The following is a 17,352-nucleotide window of genomic DNA, read 5'->3' on the forward strand; positions in this document are numbered from 1 at the left end:
TAGATTGTATTTGCTGACAAGATCATTGTATCGACAATAGAACTTACATAATGATTACTTTAAAGGAGACTGTTTATATTTTTGTTTCATCAACTTGTTCGTCAATAACTTGCGTCGTATTAGAAATTGTTCATACGTAGAGAATGCTCTTGCGTATCGAATCAATTGAGAGATATAAACCCCGTATGCAGGTGATAATGGTATATTGCTGCATAAGTAAGGGAAGTTGACGATTGAAAAGTTAGTCATCAAGTTTATCCTAAAGCTTTGTTGTTCGGTTACCATTAACGTCTTTTTCTGGTACCGTTCACGGTAGCTCAGTCGGTAGAGCGCTCGCTTCGTGATCGGGAGGTCGTGAGTTCGAATCTCGGCAGCGACTGACGTAAGTCGATAAATAATGGGTAGCAACTGTTCCTTCGCCATGCGCTCGGCACTTTGAAGTGAAAGTTGTGGGTCCTTCGGATGAGACCTTAAAAACAGAGGCCCCGTGTCACGGTAGGCGTTGGCACGATAAAGATCCCTCACTGCTCAAAGGCACCGAGTGCCGAGTACAGGTCAAAATTTGAAGCCCTTCACCAGTATATGGTGACGTCTCTATATTAGTGAAAAATTCTCGAATGGGACGTAAAACAACATACAATCAATCAATCAGTCTTTTTCTAGTAAAATATCCAAGTATATATGGAACAGATGTGTCGGACACTGTGGCATTTTTATTGGGATATATCGTGTCGACATATGAATGGAAATAGCTATTGTTAATTGATAATACGTCGTCGATATATCTGAATGTTGAATTGAAGGCCACAAGTACTAGTGTTTTCTTTTTCTCCTGTATAAGACTTTGAATAAATTCTTCTTCATATGAATACAAAAATAAGTCTGCTAATAACTAAGAGCAATTGGTACCCATGATAATTCCAACAGACTGTTGGAAGACTTGGTCTCCAAAAGCCACATAGATATTGTCCATCAGAAACTCAAGCATCTTTTAATATCAACTTCAGAGTACTTGTGTGTACAATCGGAATGTTCAATCAGAATGTTTTTAACAAAATAATTTTGCAAATGACCAATGACAAGGTATGTAAATTAAGATCTATTTTGATTAAAAAAGCAGCTGTCTATGATTTCAAAAAGCCTGGAATTTAATTAATCGTGTGGAATGGTTGTATATAGAGTTTAAAAGTCGTAAGTTTTACGTTATTGACTTTGGTAAAATTTTGCGATTTCAAATTTGCCAAAAGTTCCTTGGAATTTTTAAGTATCCAAATCTGATTTACACCACGTCTCGAGTATGTTGTTGCACGGTACTCCTGAAGTTTCTCCTTCACTGCTGTTTAAAATGTACTTTAGTGAGGAGTAAAGAAAGAGGCTTTGTAAAACATTTACTGTAACCCGCTATGTATCTTTGTTTGTAAGGATTTTTATGAAGTTTCGGAATCGAATATACATACGGTAATTCAAATTCATTTTGGTTGTTGGGAATATTAAAAATATTCAAAACTAACATATGATTTTGAAGAATTTCCTCCTTTGAAAGGGAGCTAATAAGTTGCATTACCACTTTTAGAATTGAATCCAAGTTCCTCTAAAATACAATTAAAACAATGAGCCTTACAAACAAAGACAATGTTGTTACCTACTTTGTCAGCTGGGACCAGTACATACTGATCGTGTTATCTATCTAATTCTTTTTTCACTTCAGAATTACTGAACACAGAAGGATAGATAGTTTTCATATTGTCCCTCAACCCCTTAATGCGAGATTTTAACATACATCAGATACATTTAATCCATTCTGACCATGTGTCAAGGTCTTCTTTATCATGTCTGGCCCATCGCCTGGCGTAATCTTCCACAGAATTCATAATATTTATGAAATTTTGACGCCAGTTGAATTGGGCTTTTTTAAAATAAGTCTTTTTCGTCGTGTGACCGTTAACCAATTATTTACTGAAAACAAGTATTGTTTATGCCTGTTCTATGTTGCAATCACTTTGAAAATTACACGAGCAGATTTTCACAACTTACATAATTGATATACTTATTTTTTTTTAAGACAATTATACCCGCCTTGTGCATTGTAAGCTTTTGGATCCTTGCAATTTTCCAATCGATAAAATTTCTACGCAACTGTCGGCATATGGATTGAGTGCACAATTTTTCGAGTTAGAAATTTTCGAGTGTGTACATGTACAATAGTATGTTTGACATTATAATTTATAACCTTTGACTATATAAATTATTTTATTCATTGAGACACTTTTTGTGAATACCTTCGCTTTGATAAAGTGTGCGATTCGTTTTTTTTTTATTCACGATGAACAAAATAATCTATATAGTCAAAGTCACTACATTAAACTATGGTAACAACCGTATGCAAAATTCTTATCCAGTCCACAATTTTGTAACAGAGAATCCTTATCTAATACATGTAAATATATCAAGCAAAACAAAGGTCGGTTATAAGGTGTGCTAGGACCATGAACCAAGGATATTGGTCAAGGTATAATTTGTTTCCATTTCAAAAGGGCCACATTTTGTATCACATCTAAAAAATCTTATCTATGATCGATTGGTTACTTCTTGAGTTCTAAAAAGAAACAAGAGGCCCAAGGGCCTTAACGGTCACCTGAGTATAATACAACAAATTAGAGGATCCACAGAGTATAAAATAAACTGATAGATGAAGCTTTGTTGCCCAAAAGCAAGAGAAACAGGATGATCAGAATCAATGAAATAATTAGTCTAGTATTCAGTAACAACTCATACATTAAATTCTAATTTATCCCCCATTTAGCACTATCACCATGCAGACTATTAACAAACTAATAGTTCCTCTGTACTACTTTTAACCCCACATCGCAACCTGTCACATTGGCCTCTCTTGGTCTTTGAAGAACATTTAATAAGTTATTTTTGTCTCTTTTTTATCTATTTATTATTTACAAGTCTATCTGGTCATGAGCCCTGACTAGGACCAGAACACTTTACCAAATGGTCCTGATGTTCAAAAATCTGGTAAAAATATCCTAGCTTATTAAAACTTTAATTCTGTTCGTCTTCAATATGCCAAGGAGCAGAGAAGATTTTCAAAGAAATAATGCATTTTCACTACAGATTTAACACACCCCTACCCTAACACCCATGTCCCCGGGTCATGAAATTCATAAATTTGGTAGAGGTACCCTCATCATCATCATAACTATGCATTTAGTTGAAGATTTTCAAAGAATTAACACATTTTCATTTTATAAACAAATATAGCCCCCCCCCCCCCCCAAATTTAAAATTTTGTAAGAAGCTCAATTGTTCATCATAACTATGCACTTTATTTATTTGCTCAACACTAAGGAGCAGACAGGATTATTTAACAGAATTAATGCATTTTCACTATATTATCGATAGAGACCCATCCTTACACCAGACATCTGACTTAGAGGCTATGATTCATGAAGAAGCACTCTTGTTCATCATAACTACACTCTTAGTTTACTTTATAACCAGGAGCAGAAAAGAAGATTTTCAAAGAATTAATGCATTTTCACTATATAATCAATAGAGCCCCCCCCCTCCCCAACCCTGGGGTCATGAATTTCACAATTTTAGAAAAAGCATCCTTGTGCATCAAAACCATGCGCTTAGTTTGTTTAAATAATACCCAGTAGCAGAGAAGAAAATTTTCAAAGAATTAATGCATTTTCACTGTATAATCAATAGAGCCCCGCCCTAACACCAGAACCCCTGGGTCAGGTTGTGCACCATTACCATGCACTTAATTTGTTTAAATAATACCCAGGAGCAGAGAAGAAGATTTTCAAAGAAATAATACTTTTTCACTATATAATCAACAGAGCCCCGCCCTAACACCAGAACCCATGACCCTGGGGCCATGAATTTCACAATTTTGGAAAAGGCATCATTGCTTGTCATAATCATGCACTTAGTTTGTTTAAATAATATCAGAAGCAGAGAAGAAGATTTTCAAAGAGTTCATGCTTTTTCACTATATAATCAATAGAGCCCTGCCCTAACACCAGAACCCCTGACCCAGGGGCCATGAATTTCACAATTTTGGAAAAGGCATCATTGCTTGTTATAACCATGCACTTAGTTTGTTTAAATAATATCCAGGAGCAGAGAAGAAGATTTTCAAAGAATTCATGCTTTTTCACTATATAATCAATAGACCCCCCCCCCCAACACCAGAACCCCTGACCCAGGGGCCATGAATTTCACAATTTTGGAAAAGGCATCATTGCTTGTCATAACCATGCACTTAGTTTGTTTAAATAATACCCAGGAGCAGAGAAGAAGATTTTCAAAGAAATAATGCATTTTCACTATACAATCAATAGACCCCCCCCCCCCCCCCCCAACACCAGAACCCCTGACCCAGGGGCCATGAATTTCACAATTTTGGAAGAGGCATCATTGCTTGTTATAACCCTGCACTTAGTTTGTTTAAATAATACCCAGGAGCAGAGAAGAAGATTTTCAAAGAAATAATGCATTTTCACTATATAATCAATAGAGCCCCACCCTAGCACCAGAACCACTGACCCTGGGGCCATGAATTTCACAATTTAGGTAGAGGGTCCAATGCTTATTACAATCATGCCAACAGTTTGACTGCTTGATGTCCAGGAGTAAAGAAGAAGATTTTTAAAGATTGCATCAATTTTGGTGGTTTTAGCCCCACCCCTGGGGCCCCAGGGGGGCAGGGACCATGAAATTCACAATTTTTGTTCCCCTTCACCCATAGATGCTATATGCCAAATTTGGTTGAAATTGGTTGAGCGGTTTTAGAGAAGAAGCTGAAAATGTTCAAAAGTTAATGCACGACGCACGACGGACGACAACAGACAAAAACGGATAGCAATAGGTCACCTGAGTGACTCAGGTGACCTAATAAAAAACTAGGAAGTCTAAGTTTTCACAGTCTGTTTCATGATTCATTGATGTGTATGAGATTCATAAATATACTTTTTCGTGGGGGTTAAGCACTGAATGATACTAGTAGCTTCTTCATAAGTTGAACATTGACCAATATTTACATTTCCAAACATTCTTCCTTAAGATTCTTTGCAAATTAGAAAAAGTTCATGTTCTCATGAACTACCGTGGGATGAGTAAGAATATTTCCATTGTGATGTGACTGAAGTCAAAAAATAGTGCAAACTTTTTTCCCCAAGAATGATCATTGAATGACAAAAATATGTGGCAAGTAATCGGAAAAATAATGCAAATATAAGATATGAATTTACTTTTTGAGAATTCATGAGGTACATGAACTACAACGCTTCACACCTGTATATTTATCATGAAGCACTAACGCTCTTTATGAAATATGCAGGCATGAAGCATCGTAGTTCACGTCCCCAAGAATTCTCAAAAATTAAATCCATCTCTTTGATTAATGTTTGAAATCTAAGCTGTAATTAGTATCATCTAACTAATTTTTATAATGCCTTAATTCTCTATTCGGTTTAAACCCCTACTAATAAAATAAAAAATGAAAAAAAAATTGTATTTTACAATGTATATATTTATTAATATCATTGAAGCAAAATGTCAATGTTTGGCTGCTTTGGGAGCAACCGGTACTCGGACTGGTGGACACAGTTCCTGACAACTCACGGACTCACCATCTTTAATTTCCATGACAATACTGATTTCTACATGGGACTGATCTAAAAACATAGATTAAAGCAACACTTAAGTAATTTTAAATGTACTTTAGAAATACATAATCATAAATAGGGGACATTACATCTTACTGATAAGTTTTTGTTTAAAAAAAAAAATGAGTTCTTTCATTCTAGCAAAATTTGCAATTTAAAAAAAAATGTTCCTCAATGAAGTAAATTCTCCCTTACCTTAATTTTTTCTCATTTTTAAAATCATATTTTTGCTACTGACAATCTATTTACAACAGAACAAGAGTTTGTAAATCTAGTTCGGTGACAATTAAGACAAAAGTTCTCTCAAAGAGGGATAACTCTTTCGGACTTACCTGACCAAAGGGAGTGAGATACGATGACCTGAGACACTAACTTATGATATAGTGGACTCAGCTTGGTGAAATGATTCCTTTGTGGAGTGATGAGATAGCTCTTCTGGTCAGGATAGTGAATCTGGTATTGAAAAATATATTTTAATAGAATGTTTGAAGAAAAATACAGCCCCTGGAGTTGATAAACCTCCCCACCATCCTTTGAAAAACAGATAAATGACTAGCACAAGGTAAATTATATCATATCAAGGTTCTTCAACATGAAAAATATTGCAATTAAAGAAAAATAAACTCAACTGAACTAAAACAATCCTATCCAAATGTTAATTACTATCTTTTCCTACTCATACTGTGTGTATATACATGTAGTCCGAAAATTCATCTTAGAGTTTACATTACAATTAAATATTTTTGAATTTTTAATCAGAATTTTTATTCCTAAATTTCATCAAAAAATAGAGAAATTTGGAATTGTACAATTCATAACAGATTATTTATCCATAATTCCTTTTTCAGGGAAATAAAGTGAAAAAAAAAACAAATTCTTGAAAATACCTAATTTCTTTTCTTAATCAAAATCCAAAGTAGTATTACTTTTTTCCAAAACAAAAGTACTTATGAAGGGAGTTAAAAAAAACTAGAATTGCAGTATGTGCAAAAACTAAAATTGGCAACTAAAAGTAACACAATATGTTTTATGTCTTTGAGATTAAAAATAAGAATCATTGATATACAAACCTTTAACCTGATACTGCCTGGATTTTGGACATTTTCTAATGTAGCATGAACCGGAATGGTGACAGTCAAACCCGCTGTGAACCGGACTGGGTTATCTGAGGAGCCTGTTGGTTCATGCATAATGGCTGTCACCTTTCTTATACAGGTGTTCTGCAGAACTATTCCACAAGGTGTTATGTTTTTGACAGCGTGCTGTAGATGTTTAAGAATGTCTGATATTTTCCCATTCTCCAAGTCATTAAGTACAGAGAAGAGATACACAAAACAGGGATCTGCTGAAAGCTCATTGGAATCTAAAAATCTGTCAAAATCATTGATTACAAGTTACAGGTATACTGATAAATTATAATGAATAACTTCTGAAGTATTATGCAAGCTATATGAAATTTTAATGCTTATACAGTAAAATAAAGCTTATAAACACTGGATGTAATAACCACAGAATATCATTTGCTAAGAAATGTCCCAGTGTTCTTTACTTTCATACAACGAATAACCAACTTTCACTGTTGCAAACTACAATACAGTGACAATCACATCCGAAACATCATCTGATTTGTAGTTTAACTGTTGTTTTTTTTTCAATTTTAAGTACTTACAGGCATTTCTCTGTAACACTTACTTATTGTATTGTATGTACTGAGATTTTAAAGTCTGAAACCATAGATGCCAGTTTATGTAGAGAAATGCATTAAAAAGATTAAGTAGGTAAGACAGAGAACCAGTAGCTGCTGTGGGTACTGTTTTGTATACTTGTAGCTGATATAAAAGTTTTTGTATACACATTTTTTGAGAGCTTGTAACCCCTACAGGTTTTCATAAATTCACTTTTTGAAAGCTTGCAGCTGCTGTAGGTTTTTGCACACTCACTTTTTGAGACCTTACGTCTTTATTGTTTTAATACTCACTTAGCTTGTAGCTCCTATTGAATTTTAAATACTAAATTTTTGAGAGCTTGTAACTGCTATAGATTTTCATACACTCACTTTTTGAGATTTTGTAGCTCCTAATGGTTTTTAAAAATCACTTTTTTAAGAGTGTGTAACAGCTACACACTCTCAAAAAGTGATTTTAAACTCCTGCTGGTTTTTGTATACTCACTTTTTGAGAGCTTGTAGCTGTTCCAGGTAGGTTTCCTTAGCTTTACTACACCTGGTGGGGTCTGCCTTCATCTTCGTTAAGATCTGCAGTGTACAGGCTTTGAGACTTGTCTGTTGAATCAGAGAGTGCTCTGTGCTGCTAACCCCAAGGTAAAGATGCTGCAATTTCTGCGTCAATCCCAAAATCTGGTAAAGGAAAGGAGTCAAAAATAGAAATATACCATTGTCATTTGCTTGCAGTTGCCATTTACAAATGCTAGGAAATGTAAAAACATTTAAACTCTTGTATCTGGAAATAAATACACAACACTGCTTGTAATACCGGTACTTACATTCACAGATGGGAATTTTCTATCCACTATTTGTATTCTTATAATTGTTGAATCCAGTTTATTCTTAAATACATTTAATCCGTCAAATAAGATTCTAACATACTTATCTTTACAGATCCTCATGAATTCTTCATAATCTTAACTCCAACTAGAAGTACCGTTAACAAGCTCACAAAATAATATTATGCCCCACTGCAATCTTTTTAAGTGCCCATTCGCAATTTGGTAAATGTGACCTTGAACTTGCTGGAATGACCTTGGCTTAAAAAATGACATATCCTCTGGTCTTAAGTGATCTTTGAGTGAAATATGGATATCCAATGTTTAGAAAAATAATAAACCTGACATGAAATTGACACTTTTTCTACCCTGAACTTAACACAATGACCTTTGATCAAAGTAATAATAATTTTAGCTCATGAGTAATTTTTCTTTGAAGTTTCAACTTCTAACAAAAATTATATATTTTTTCTTCTAGTGACCTAGATCTTGCCAGGATGACCTTGGGTCAAGGTCAAAACACACCTTCAAGACATAAATAATACTAGTGAGAAAAATGAATTGCCAATGTTTATCCATTAGAAAGTTATAGACCAGACACTAAATTTAATACTTGTTCTGCTAGTGACCTTGAACTTGACAAAATGACCATGGGTTAGATCATGACACACCCTTAAGTCATAAGCAATCTTTATCTTGAGTATCAACTTCCAATTAGCCTCCATTTGAAAGTATAGAAAATATATTCATAAAACAGTTTTTGCCAGTGACCTTGAACTTGCTAGAATGACCTTCAGTCATTGTTAGTACATACCCTTTGATCATATGCAATATTTGTCATAAATATGTGTCTCTTATGTTCTCCATAACAAGGTATGGTTAGAACAGGAATAAAACATTTTTCTACAAATGACTTTGGAATTGCTCAAATGACCTTAGGTCAAAGTCATGACATACCCTAGGTATTAATAAACAATCTTCGTATGATGTATGAATTTCCAATGTCTCTCTATTAAGAAGTTGTAGATCAGACAAGAATTTTACAATTGTTTCTGCTAGTGACCTTGAACTTACCTGAATGACCTTAGGTCATGGTCATGTTACACTCTCGGGTCATAAACAATCTTTGAACAAAGTATTAGCTTCCAGTGATTCTCCTTTAAGATGTTATAATGCAGACGTGATTGCACAAACAAATGGACAGCTACACAGACAGGGTGATTCCTATATACATGTACTCCTCAAATTACGTTTGCAAGGGGTATAAGGCAATATATTGTCTGATTCAAGCATTTTTACCTGGAAAACATGTGTTAGGCTTACAACTTACCTAGTCAGTTAGGGACACAAACAATATTACCATGAGAATTTGTAACATGTTACCTGGAACATCCAGAACAACATCTGGTTATCTGTTAAAACCTCATCCAAAGGCATGTTTTTTCTAAGTAAAAAACTTATATACCAATCCTGAGACTTAGTTATCTGCTCTAATGTTATAACATATTACCACATCTGGTATCTGTTAAAAGCTTGATTGTAATACCATGTAACACCTTACCTGGTCAATTAGGGACATAATCTTTCTATCTGTAATAGTATTAACACGACATTATATTCCAGTTTCAACTTACTTGGTCAATCAGAAACAGCACCAACTGATTATCTGTTATGACAACACCTTGAACATACATGTATAATTCCAGGTAACAACTTACCTTGTCAATCAGGGGCAGCACCTGGTTATGTGTTAGAACATTATATGTGACATGTACATGTAATTCCAGGTAACATTATATGTGACATGTACATGTAATTCCAGGTCAATAAGGACAGCATCTGGTTATGTTTTATTATCATGGAAATGCAATACTTGGTCAATCAGGGACATCTCCTGTTATCATTTATAACAATACCTACAAGTAATTCCAGGTGACAACTTACCTTGTCAATCAGGGGAAGCACCTGGTTATGTGTTAGAACATTGTGATATGTTCAAGTACTGTATAGGGTGAATTCACCATGCATCGGACACCCTCGTACTTCAACAAGTTCTAGCGATATCGCTACCGACTGAATATTATCAAAATGGAACTTAACATGTACTATGTGGTTAAAATATAATTTTTTGACACAATCGTGTGCTATTTATTGAGAAAATATCACTAAAAACCGTTTTTTTTTGTTTTTTTTTTAAAATAAGTCAGAATTCACCATGGATCGGACAATATTCACCATGCATCGGACATACGGTATTTATAAACCAGAAAAATATCATACCTTGATCTTGGTGCTTTAAAATTAGTGATATCGAAACATTTTTATCTTTTATTTAAAAATTAACCTTCTGGTTAAATTTAAATGACTATTTCGATCCACAAATGTGAAGAGATTTTAGATGCATCACATCACCTTACAAAGGCTTTACAATGCTAGTAATATGGCAACTCGCGCCTTTGTCTCGTGGGTTATCATCATCTAATTTAAAGAAATAAATTGAGTCCACTTCTAGTCGTCATATATCAGTAACTTGTATTTTCACTGAAAATTTAGAGTTTTTATTTTCTATTTACGTAAAAAACAGCTGTCATTTGGGTTTTATATGAAAATGGAAGTGATTACCAATGCATCAGAAAGTGTCCGATGCACGGTTAATTTTTGTCTGATGTACGGTGAAATATACATACAGTAAAACTTGTCTAATCCGGACAACACTGGTTCAAAAGATATTGACCGGATTAGACAACATTCCGGATTAGACAACATTTAAAACAATTGAATTTACTGCTAGGGACTTCAAGTTAAAATCATATTAGACAAGATCTCGGATTACACAACATCCGGATTAGACAAGTTTCACTGTATTAGTAAAAAACAACTCTATAAAATATTATACAAATATTGAAGTAAAATTTTTGAAAAATTTCTTTAAAATTATCAATCATTGACCAATTTTACCCAGGTCCAACTCGTTCCGTGAAGTCTATTTAAAAGAACGACAACTCTAAAAATTGTAAAATTCAGGTTACTCCTCTTTGATGATGCAAAATATGACGTAATTTCAAGACCATTTTTGTGGTATTTTTATCACAACATGAAAATAAAAGTCGGTATCAATAAAAAGTTTAAATCTTCATCTTTAAGGCAGAAACAAGTAAAAACACGGGGAGACTTAGGTTCAATGAAAGTTTAAAGCTTAAAGTTGTCCGAAGCAAGGTATGTGTCTGATGCATGGTTAACTCACCCTACAGGGAATTTTTCATCCCCATGTTATTTTTGCCCCCTTTGCCCTCATTCCATATGGGTGAAGTTAAAAAGAAGACAGCATTTATCTCTTGATGCAACTTTGTCTGGGTGAATTTAAAATAGGGCAAAATTGTTTGTATGAAAGGGCAGAAATAACATGGTGCGAAAGTATCCTTGTATACAGTAATTCCACAGCACCTGGTTATATGTTACAACATTATATGTGACATGTAATTCCAGGTTACATTTACCATAGTCTGTCAGGGACATCATCTGGTTATATTTTTAACAGTATCAGGGAAATATAATGCCAGGTAACAACTACCTTGGTCAATCAGAGACATCACCTATCATCTATTAAAACAATACCTACGACATGTTATTCCAGGTGACAACTTACCTGGTGAATCAGGGACATCATCTTTTATCTGTTATAACAATACCTATATGACATGTAATTCCAGGTGACAACTTACTTGGTCAATCAGGGAAATCACCTGTTATCTTTATAACGATACATATCACATGTAATTCAAGGTGACAACTTACTTGGTCAATCAGAGACATCACCTGTTATCTGTTATAACAATACCTATGACATGTAATTCCAGGTGACAACTTCCCTGGTCAATGAGGGATATCACCTGTTATCAATTATAACAATACCTGGGATGTAATTACCTGGTCAATTAAGGACAACACCTGGTTATCTGTTATAACAATACCTGGGATGTAATTACCTGGTAAATTTAGGACAATACCTGGTTATCTGTTACAACAATACCTGGGATGTAATTACCTGGTCAATTGAGGACAACACCTGGTTATCTGTTATAACAATACCTGGGATGTAATTACCTGGTCAATTAAGGACAACACCTGGTTATCTGTTATAACAATACCTGGAATGTAATTACCTGGTCAATTAAGGACAACACCTGGTTATCTGCTATGCTGCTGCTGCACTGCACTCCTTGTTGACTCATCAACTGAAAAATTACAGGTCAGCTAATTAATTACTTTGATTGTGCATCTAGAAACACCAGATCTTTTACATCAGCTTAATCTCAAACTTCGTCATTTGCTAAAAGAAGCTGAGTTAAATAAGTACTAAGGCATAAAAGATAAGACCACTAATATTCACTTGCAATGAGACAAAAAATGTTTTGTTTTCTGAAATGTCATTATGTCAAGGTTGGTGGAAGTTTTTTTTTTTAGTTCATTACATCATTCCAAACAAAATCAGGGTGTCACATGTTATTGTTCCAACTAATTTTGCCCCCGAGAATTCTCAAAGATGGCTTTGGTTAAACTTTACAGTCACAATTATCACCAAGTGAGGTTATGTAAACACCATTCAAAATGGTCATCGTTGGAATGGAAATGGAGACAGGACAGTTCATGGTAACATACACTTTTGCTTGTAATATAGCACAGTTTCTAGTGTTTTATTACTTTCAGTCCTGTTTAATCTGCTTTCAATTACACTTGCATGCAAATGAACAGTCTGAAATGGACAAATATATCCCCTCCCCCACTGGGTTTTTCAGAAAAGGTATCAAGTCACTAAAAGTATTTTAATATGGATCTAGAGGTGTTCACAATTTGTTAACATTGACAATTAGAGTTTAACTGCTCATTGTATTTTTTCATGAATGATGAACTAAGCCACAGCCCAATTAAACCTCAAAATGCTAATCATTTTATTGCTTTTTTTTAATTAGACCTTCTGTCATAATATGAGAGGCATGGCACTCTGCAATTTTTTTGTTGTGATATAAAAAAAACAAAATAAAAATATCATATTATACAATATCAAAGTAGTTTTCATAACCTTATACCAAATTAATTTTGAGAATAGAAGACTGGCCATGGAGTAACTATGTACATATATTTTAATATATATATAACTCTTACTAAAATAAGGATCCTTCCTACACTGAACTCATTAATTAATCTTTAACTGGACAGACTTATCAAAATGCTCCTGACACTGTAAAATCATTTATTTCCGTGGGGTCAAACCTTCATGGTTTGACAAAAATATCTTGGTTTGTGGGGATTAGATTTTGTGGTTGAAATATTGTGAAGTTGTCATGATATTACACATTTTACATTACCTGGAGGACATAAATTCATGGGTTTCTTCACACCACGAAAACAACAAAAACTAGATATCATTGAGATGGTGGCCATCTCAAAGGGCCCCACTTTCAGCAATGAACATGGAAATGTAAGGTAGCTGAAAAGGGTTTATTTTGAAGAGGAACATTTGTGTACTATTAAGGGATGTGTTGTTTGAGTCTAAAGGGCTTCTATGTTATCCTTGTTATAATAAAATATGGCACAAAAATTCATGAGTGCTAAACACCTTCCATCAAAAAACAGCTTAAAAATCACGAATGCTGAATATCCTCTATGAAAATTGTTGCATATCCTCTATCAGAAATATGGAAGGAAAATAACAAATGATCCGTACCCTAAGTCAATTGGTAAGGTTTGACGCTGACTGGACTTAAGGGAAAGAAATTATGCACCGAACAAAGATTTTAAACAGAGAGGCTATTTTTGAAATTGACCCTTGACCTTGAAACTTCGTTCAAGGTCACTGCACATCCACTGACAAGTGGCACTCTGTGAGTGAAGTATGAGCCACATTGGACCAAGGGGAGAGAAGTTATGCTCTGGACAAGGACTTTTCATATAATTCTGCTAAGACCTTGATCTTAGATCTAGAAACATGGTTCAAGGTCACTGCACACCCTTCACCCAAAGGCACTCTGTGGGTGAAGTATGAACCAGATTGGGCCAAGGAGAGAGAAGATATGCTCCAAACAAGAGATCTCGGACGGACAGACGGATGGACAGACTGATGACTATAGGGCACCCGCAGAGCGGGGCCCTAATTAAACCCCCACGAAAAAATTAGTGATTTCACAGTATGTCCAACTCACTCTCCTTCAGGACAAAATGGATTTACACTATCTGCTATGTGATGCACTGTTAAGCATTTTCATTGTACAATATCATTGCATATTTATTATCATTACTGTTAAAAACAAAGATTTAATTTTTTTTTAATAAAGCTGTTATATTTCAAAAACGATGTAATCTTGAATCATTTTTTTTTTAAAATAAGGTTACTGCAAAACTCTTACATTTGTAGGGACTATCTCCCTTAAAACTTTTTTTTTCATACTTGGTCATTTTAAAGTTTTAATAACCTGGTTTTAAGCACCAATTCACATTTCTCTATACATGCACTAACTGACAGTTTCTTGATTTAAGGTTTCAAATCCAATGAATGCAAAATGACTAAGTCTATAAAAACGGGAAGGGGGGAGGGGGGGGGGGGGGCACCTGTAAAATGAAGAAAAATTGTCCAATCATGATGAAAATAGCAGGTGCACATCTTTATATGGTGAATAATGTGTGTACAAATTTTCAACAAATCCATGTAGTAGTCTCCAAGAACAAGAACATGTCCAGTCAAAATCATGTCTACATACAGACGGACAGCTAGACAGACAGACATTCTGATTCCAATGTACCCCCCAGAACTTTGTTTGCATGGGGGGGGGGGGTATAAATATGCATGCAGCTCATAGAGGAGCAATAATTTATATGACTGTGCACAAGGTTAATCATGTATTAATATGGCTTTTAAAAATTCATCTTATAAAAAACTACTTGTTAGCTGGAAAAAATCTATCAAAACACGATTGAGTCACTTTGATTCAGACAGGTCACCCTGCGTGCAATACATAAACCTTTTTTTTTCCTCTCAACCTTTAAGCACTTAAAATAATCTTCTCCAAAACTGGTGCAAGGTCATTTAAAATTATTCACAGCATACCTTTGTGAGCAGAAGTTGACTTTTGAGGAAAACACACACAAACTCTGCTGATGGACTACAAATCTCATTTAGTTCTGAAATCTGTTGTAGATCCCTAAGGGAAAAATAAAGAGATTATCTTGTTTTTTTCTTAAAAAATGGGGTGGGTGGAAAAAAGTATTTTTAAAAAAACTTTAAATCCCTTCAGTTATAGCAAAATAAACACAATTTTACTGCATTAAATGTCAGGGACTCCGGAAGTAAATACAATTGTGAAGACTTGTCCAACAGGACAAGCAAACAACTACCACACAATTACTGCCTAGTTTTTATCATGGATGTAAAATAACAAAAGCAAAATTTTCCTCGTCATCTCCAAGAATTTATAATGATGCCAGGACAATCTCATCAGGACATTTTTCTCATCCTAGTGATGCATAAAGTTCTGTAAAATCACATATTTTCATGGGATTAAATTTGTGTGGTTTAAGGAAAAAATTATGGATTTGTGAGGATTTTGATTTTGTGGATGAAGAATTGTTGAGAAGTTATGTACTACATGACATTTCACATTTTGTGGTGGACATGAATTTATGGGTCTCTTAAACCTCGAAAGCAATGAAAATTAAACCAACATGAAAATTAGTGATTTCACAGTATTATAGCAAATGTACTGATAAAATAAAGGTAAAAAAAAATCTTCCCATCATTAACTGCATACCTGACCATGCTCTCCAACAATGGCTGTACAGTGGTTAGGTCCATATTGGGCAGGCTGTCCAATCCACTTAACAAGTTCTTAAGGAAAGACCTCACATCTGTGTGGAAAGGCTTATCAACTTCACTCCCTTTCAGAGCACACAAGTTCTTCTGAAAAATCATAATACACAAATAAAACTTAAATTTTGACTCAACACAGAAGATAATTTTCATAACAGCATTCAATTTTTACAGTAGTTTAGTTCTTTTTCCTAACTAAACAATACAAGAATAGAACTGTTCAATAAGGACTAAAGAAAATATGCATCAATAAATCAAAGCAGTGAGGAAAGTGACCTTGAGTTTTGGGACAAGGTCAGGTAGGCTGTCTTGTAGATAATGATAATGTCTCCATGTATGATCCTGGAACATAGTCATCACTGTGGGACATTCTACAGCTGAGTTAAACACCATCATCAAGACACTGATGTCTGAGACATAGTTAAGGCCCTAATAATGAAGGTATCACCAATGTAGACAAACAAGAGGCCCAGGGGCCACATCGCTCACCTGAGCACTCTGGCTAGGAAAAAGTAAAAATCAGTTTAGTCTTGAAAAGTTTAAAATGTAGAAGTAGGGGGGTTGATTTGAACTAACTTGAATCTATCCTTCCTAGGGATGTTTTTGAATTAATATGACACATTATGGTTTTGCTGTTCTTAAGAAGAAAATTTTTATTGATATATCCCTTGTATAAATATGATCCCCTGTAATGGCCCCCTTTTCTCCTGGTGGTCATGATTTGAGCAAATTTGAATCTACATTACCTGAGGATGCTTCCATTTAAATATGACTAATCATGGCTTTGCTGTTCTTGAGAAGAAGATTTTTTTCCTATGTATTCCTATGTAAAACTTTGATCACCCACTGTGGCCCCACCCTATCCTGGGGGTCATGATTTGAGCAAACTTGAATCTACACTGCCTAAGGATGCTTTCATATAAATATGACCAATCATGGCTTTGTTGTTCTTGAGAAGAAGATTTTTATTTTTCCAATGTATTCCTTAGTAAAACTTTGTTGATCACCCATTGTAGCCCCACCCTACCCCTTGGGGTCATGATTTGTACAAATTTGAATCTATACTACCTCAAAATGATTCCACATAATTATAAGTTTGATATTTTCAAGCACAATGGTTCTTGAGAGGAAGATTTTTAAATGATGCCATTAATTTTTCACGAATTCATAATTATCTCCCCTTGGAAGAAGGTGTGGCCCTTCATTTGTACAAACTTGAATCCCTTTTACCCAAGGATACTTTGTGGCAAGTTTGGTTGGCATTGACCCAGTGGTTCTTGAGAAGAAGATGAAAATGTGAAA

At 34.6% G+C, this 17,352-nt stretch overlaps 1 protein-coding gene across 1 annotated transcript in view; it reads right to left on the reverse strand.

Moving 5' to 3' along the window:
• Window positions 1–5,557: 5,557 nt before the first annotated feature.
• Window positions 5,558–17,352, reverse strand: part of LOC133191643 (integrator complex subunit 4-like) — a 71,743-nt gene continuing 59,948 nt past the window's right edge. Inside the window, exons 13-20 of the mRNA XM_061327391.1 lie at window positions 16,327–16,460; window positions 15,992–16,140; window positions 15,292–15,385; window positions 12,353–12,424; window positions 7,859–8,043; window positions 6,758–7,058; window positions 6,020–6,140; window positions 5,558–5,696 (exon numbers count right to left, since the gene is read on the reverse strand). Of these exons, the coding sequence (XP_061183375.1) occupies window positions 5,578–5,696; window positions 6,020–6,140; window positions 6,758–7,058; window positions 7,859–8,043; window positions 12,353–12,424; window positions 15,292–15,385; window positions 15,992–16,140; window positions 16,327–16,460 (1,175 nt within the window). The 3' untranslated portion in view covers window positions 5,558–5,577. The remainder of the gene's footprint in view (window positions 5,697–6,019; window positions 6,141–6,757; window positions 7,059–7,858; window positions 8,044–12,352; window positions 12,425–15,291; window positions 15,386–15,991; window positions 16,141–16,326; window positions 16,461–17,352) is intronic.

Source organism: Saccostrea echinata, unplaced genomic scaffold, assembly GCF_033153115.1.
Source record: "Saccostrea echinata isolate AGI-Se365-2 ecotype Australia unplaced genomic scaffold, CSIRO_AGI_Sech_v1 ptg000001l, whole genome shotgun sequence".
Lineage (NCBI taxonomy): Eukaryota > Metazoa > Mollusca > Bivalvia > Ostreida > Ostreidae > Saccostrea > Saccostrea echinata.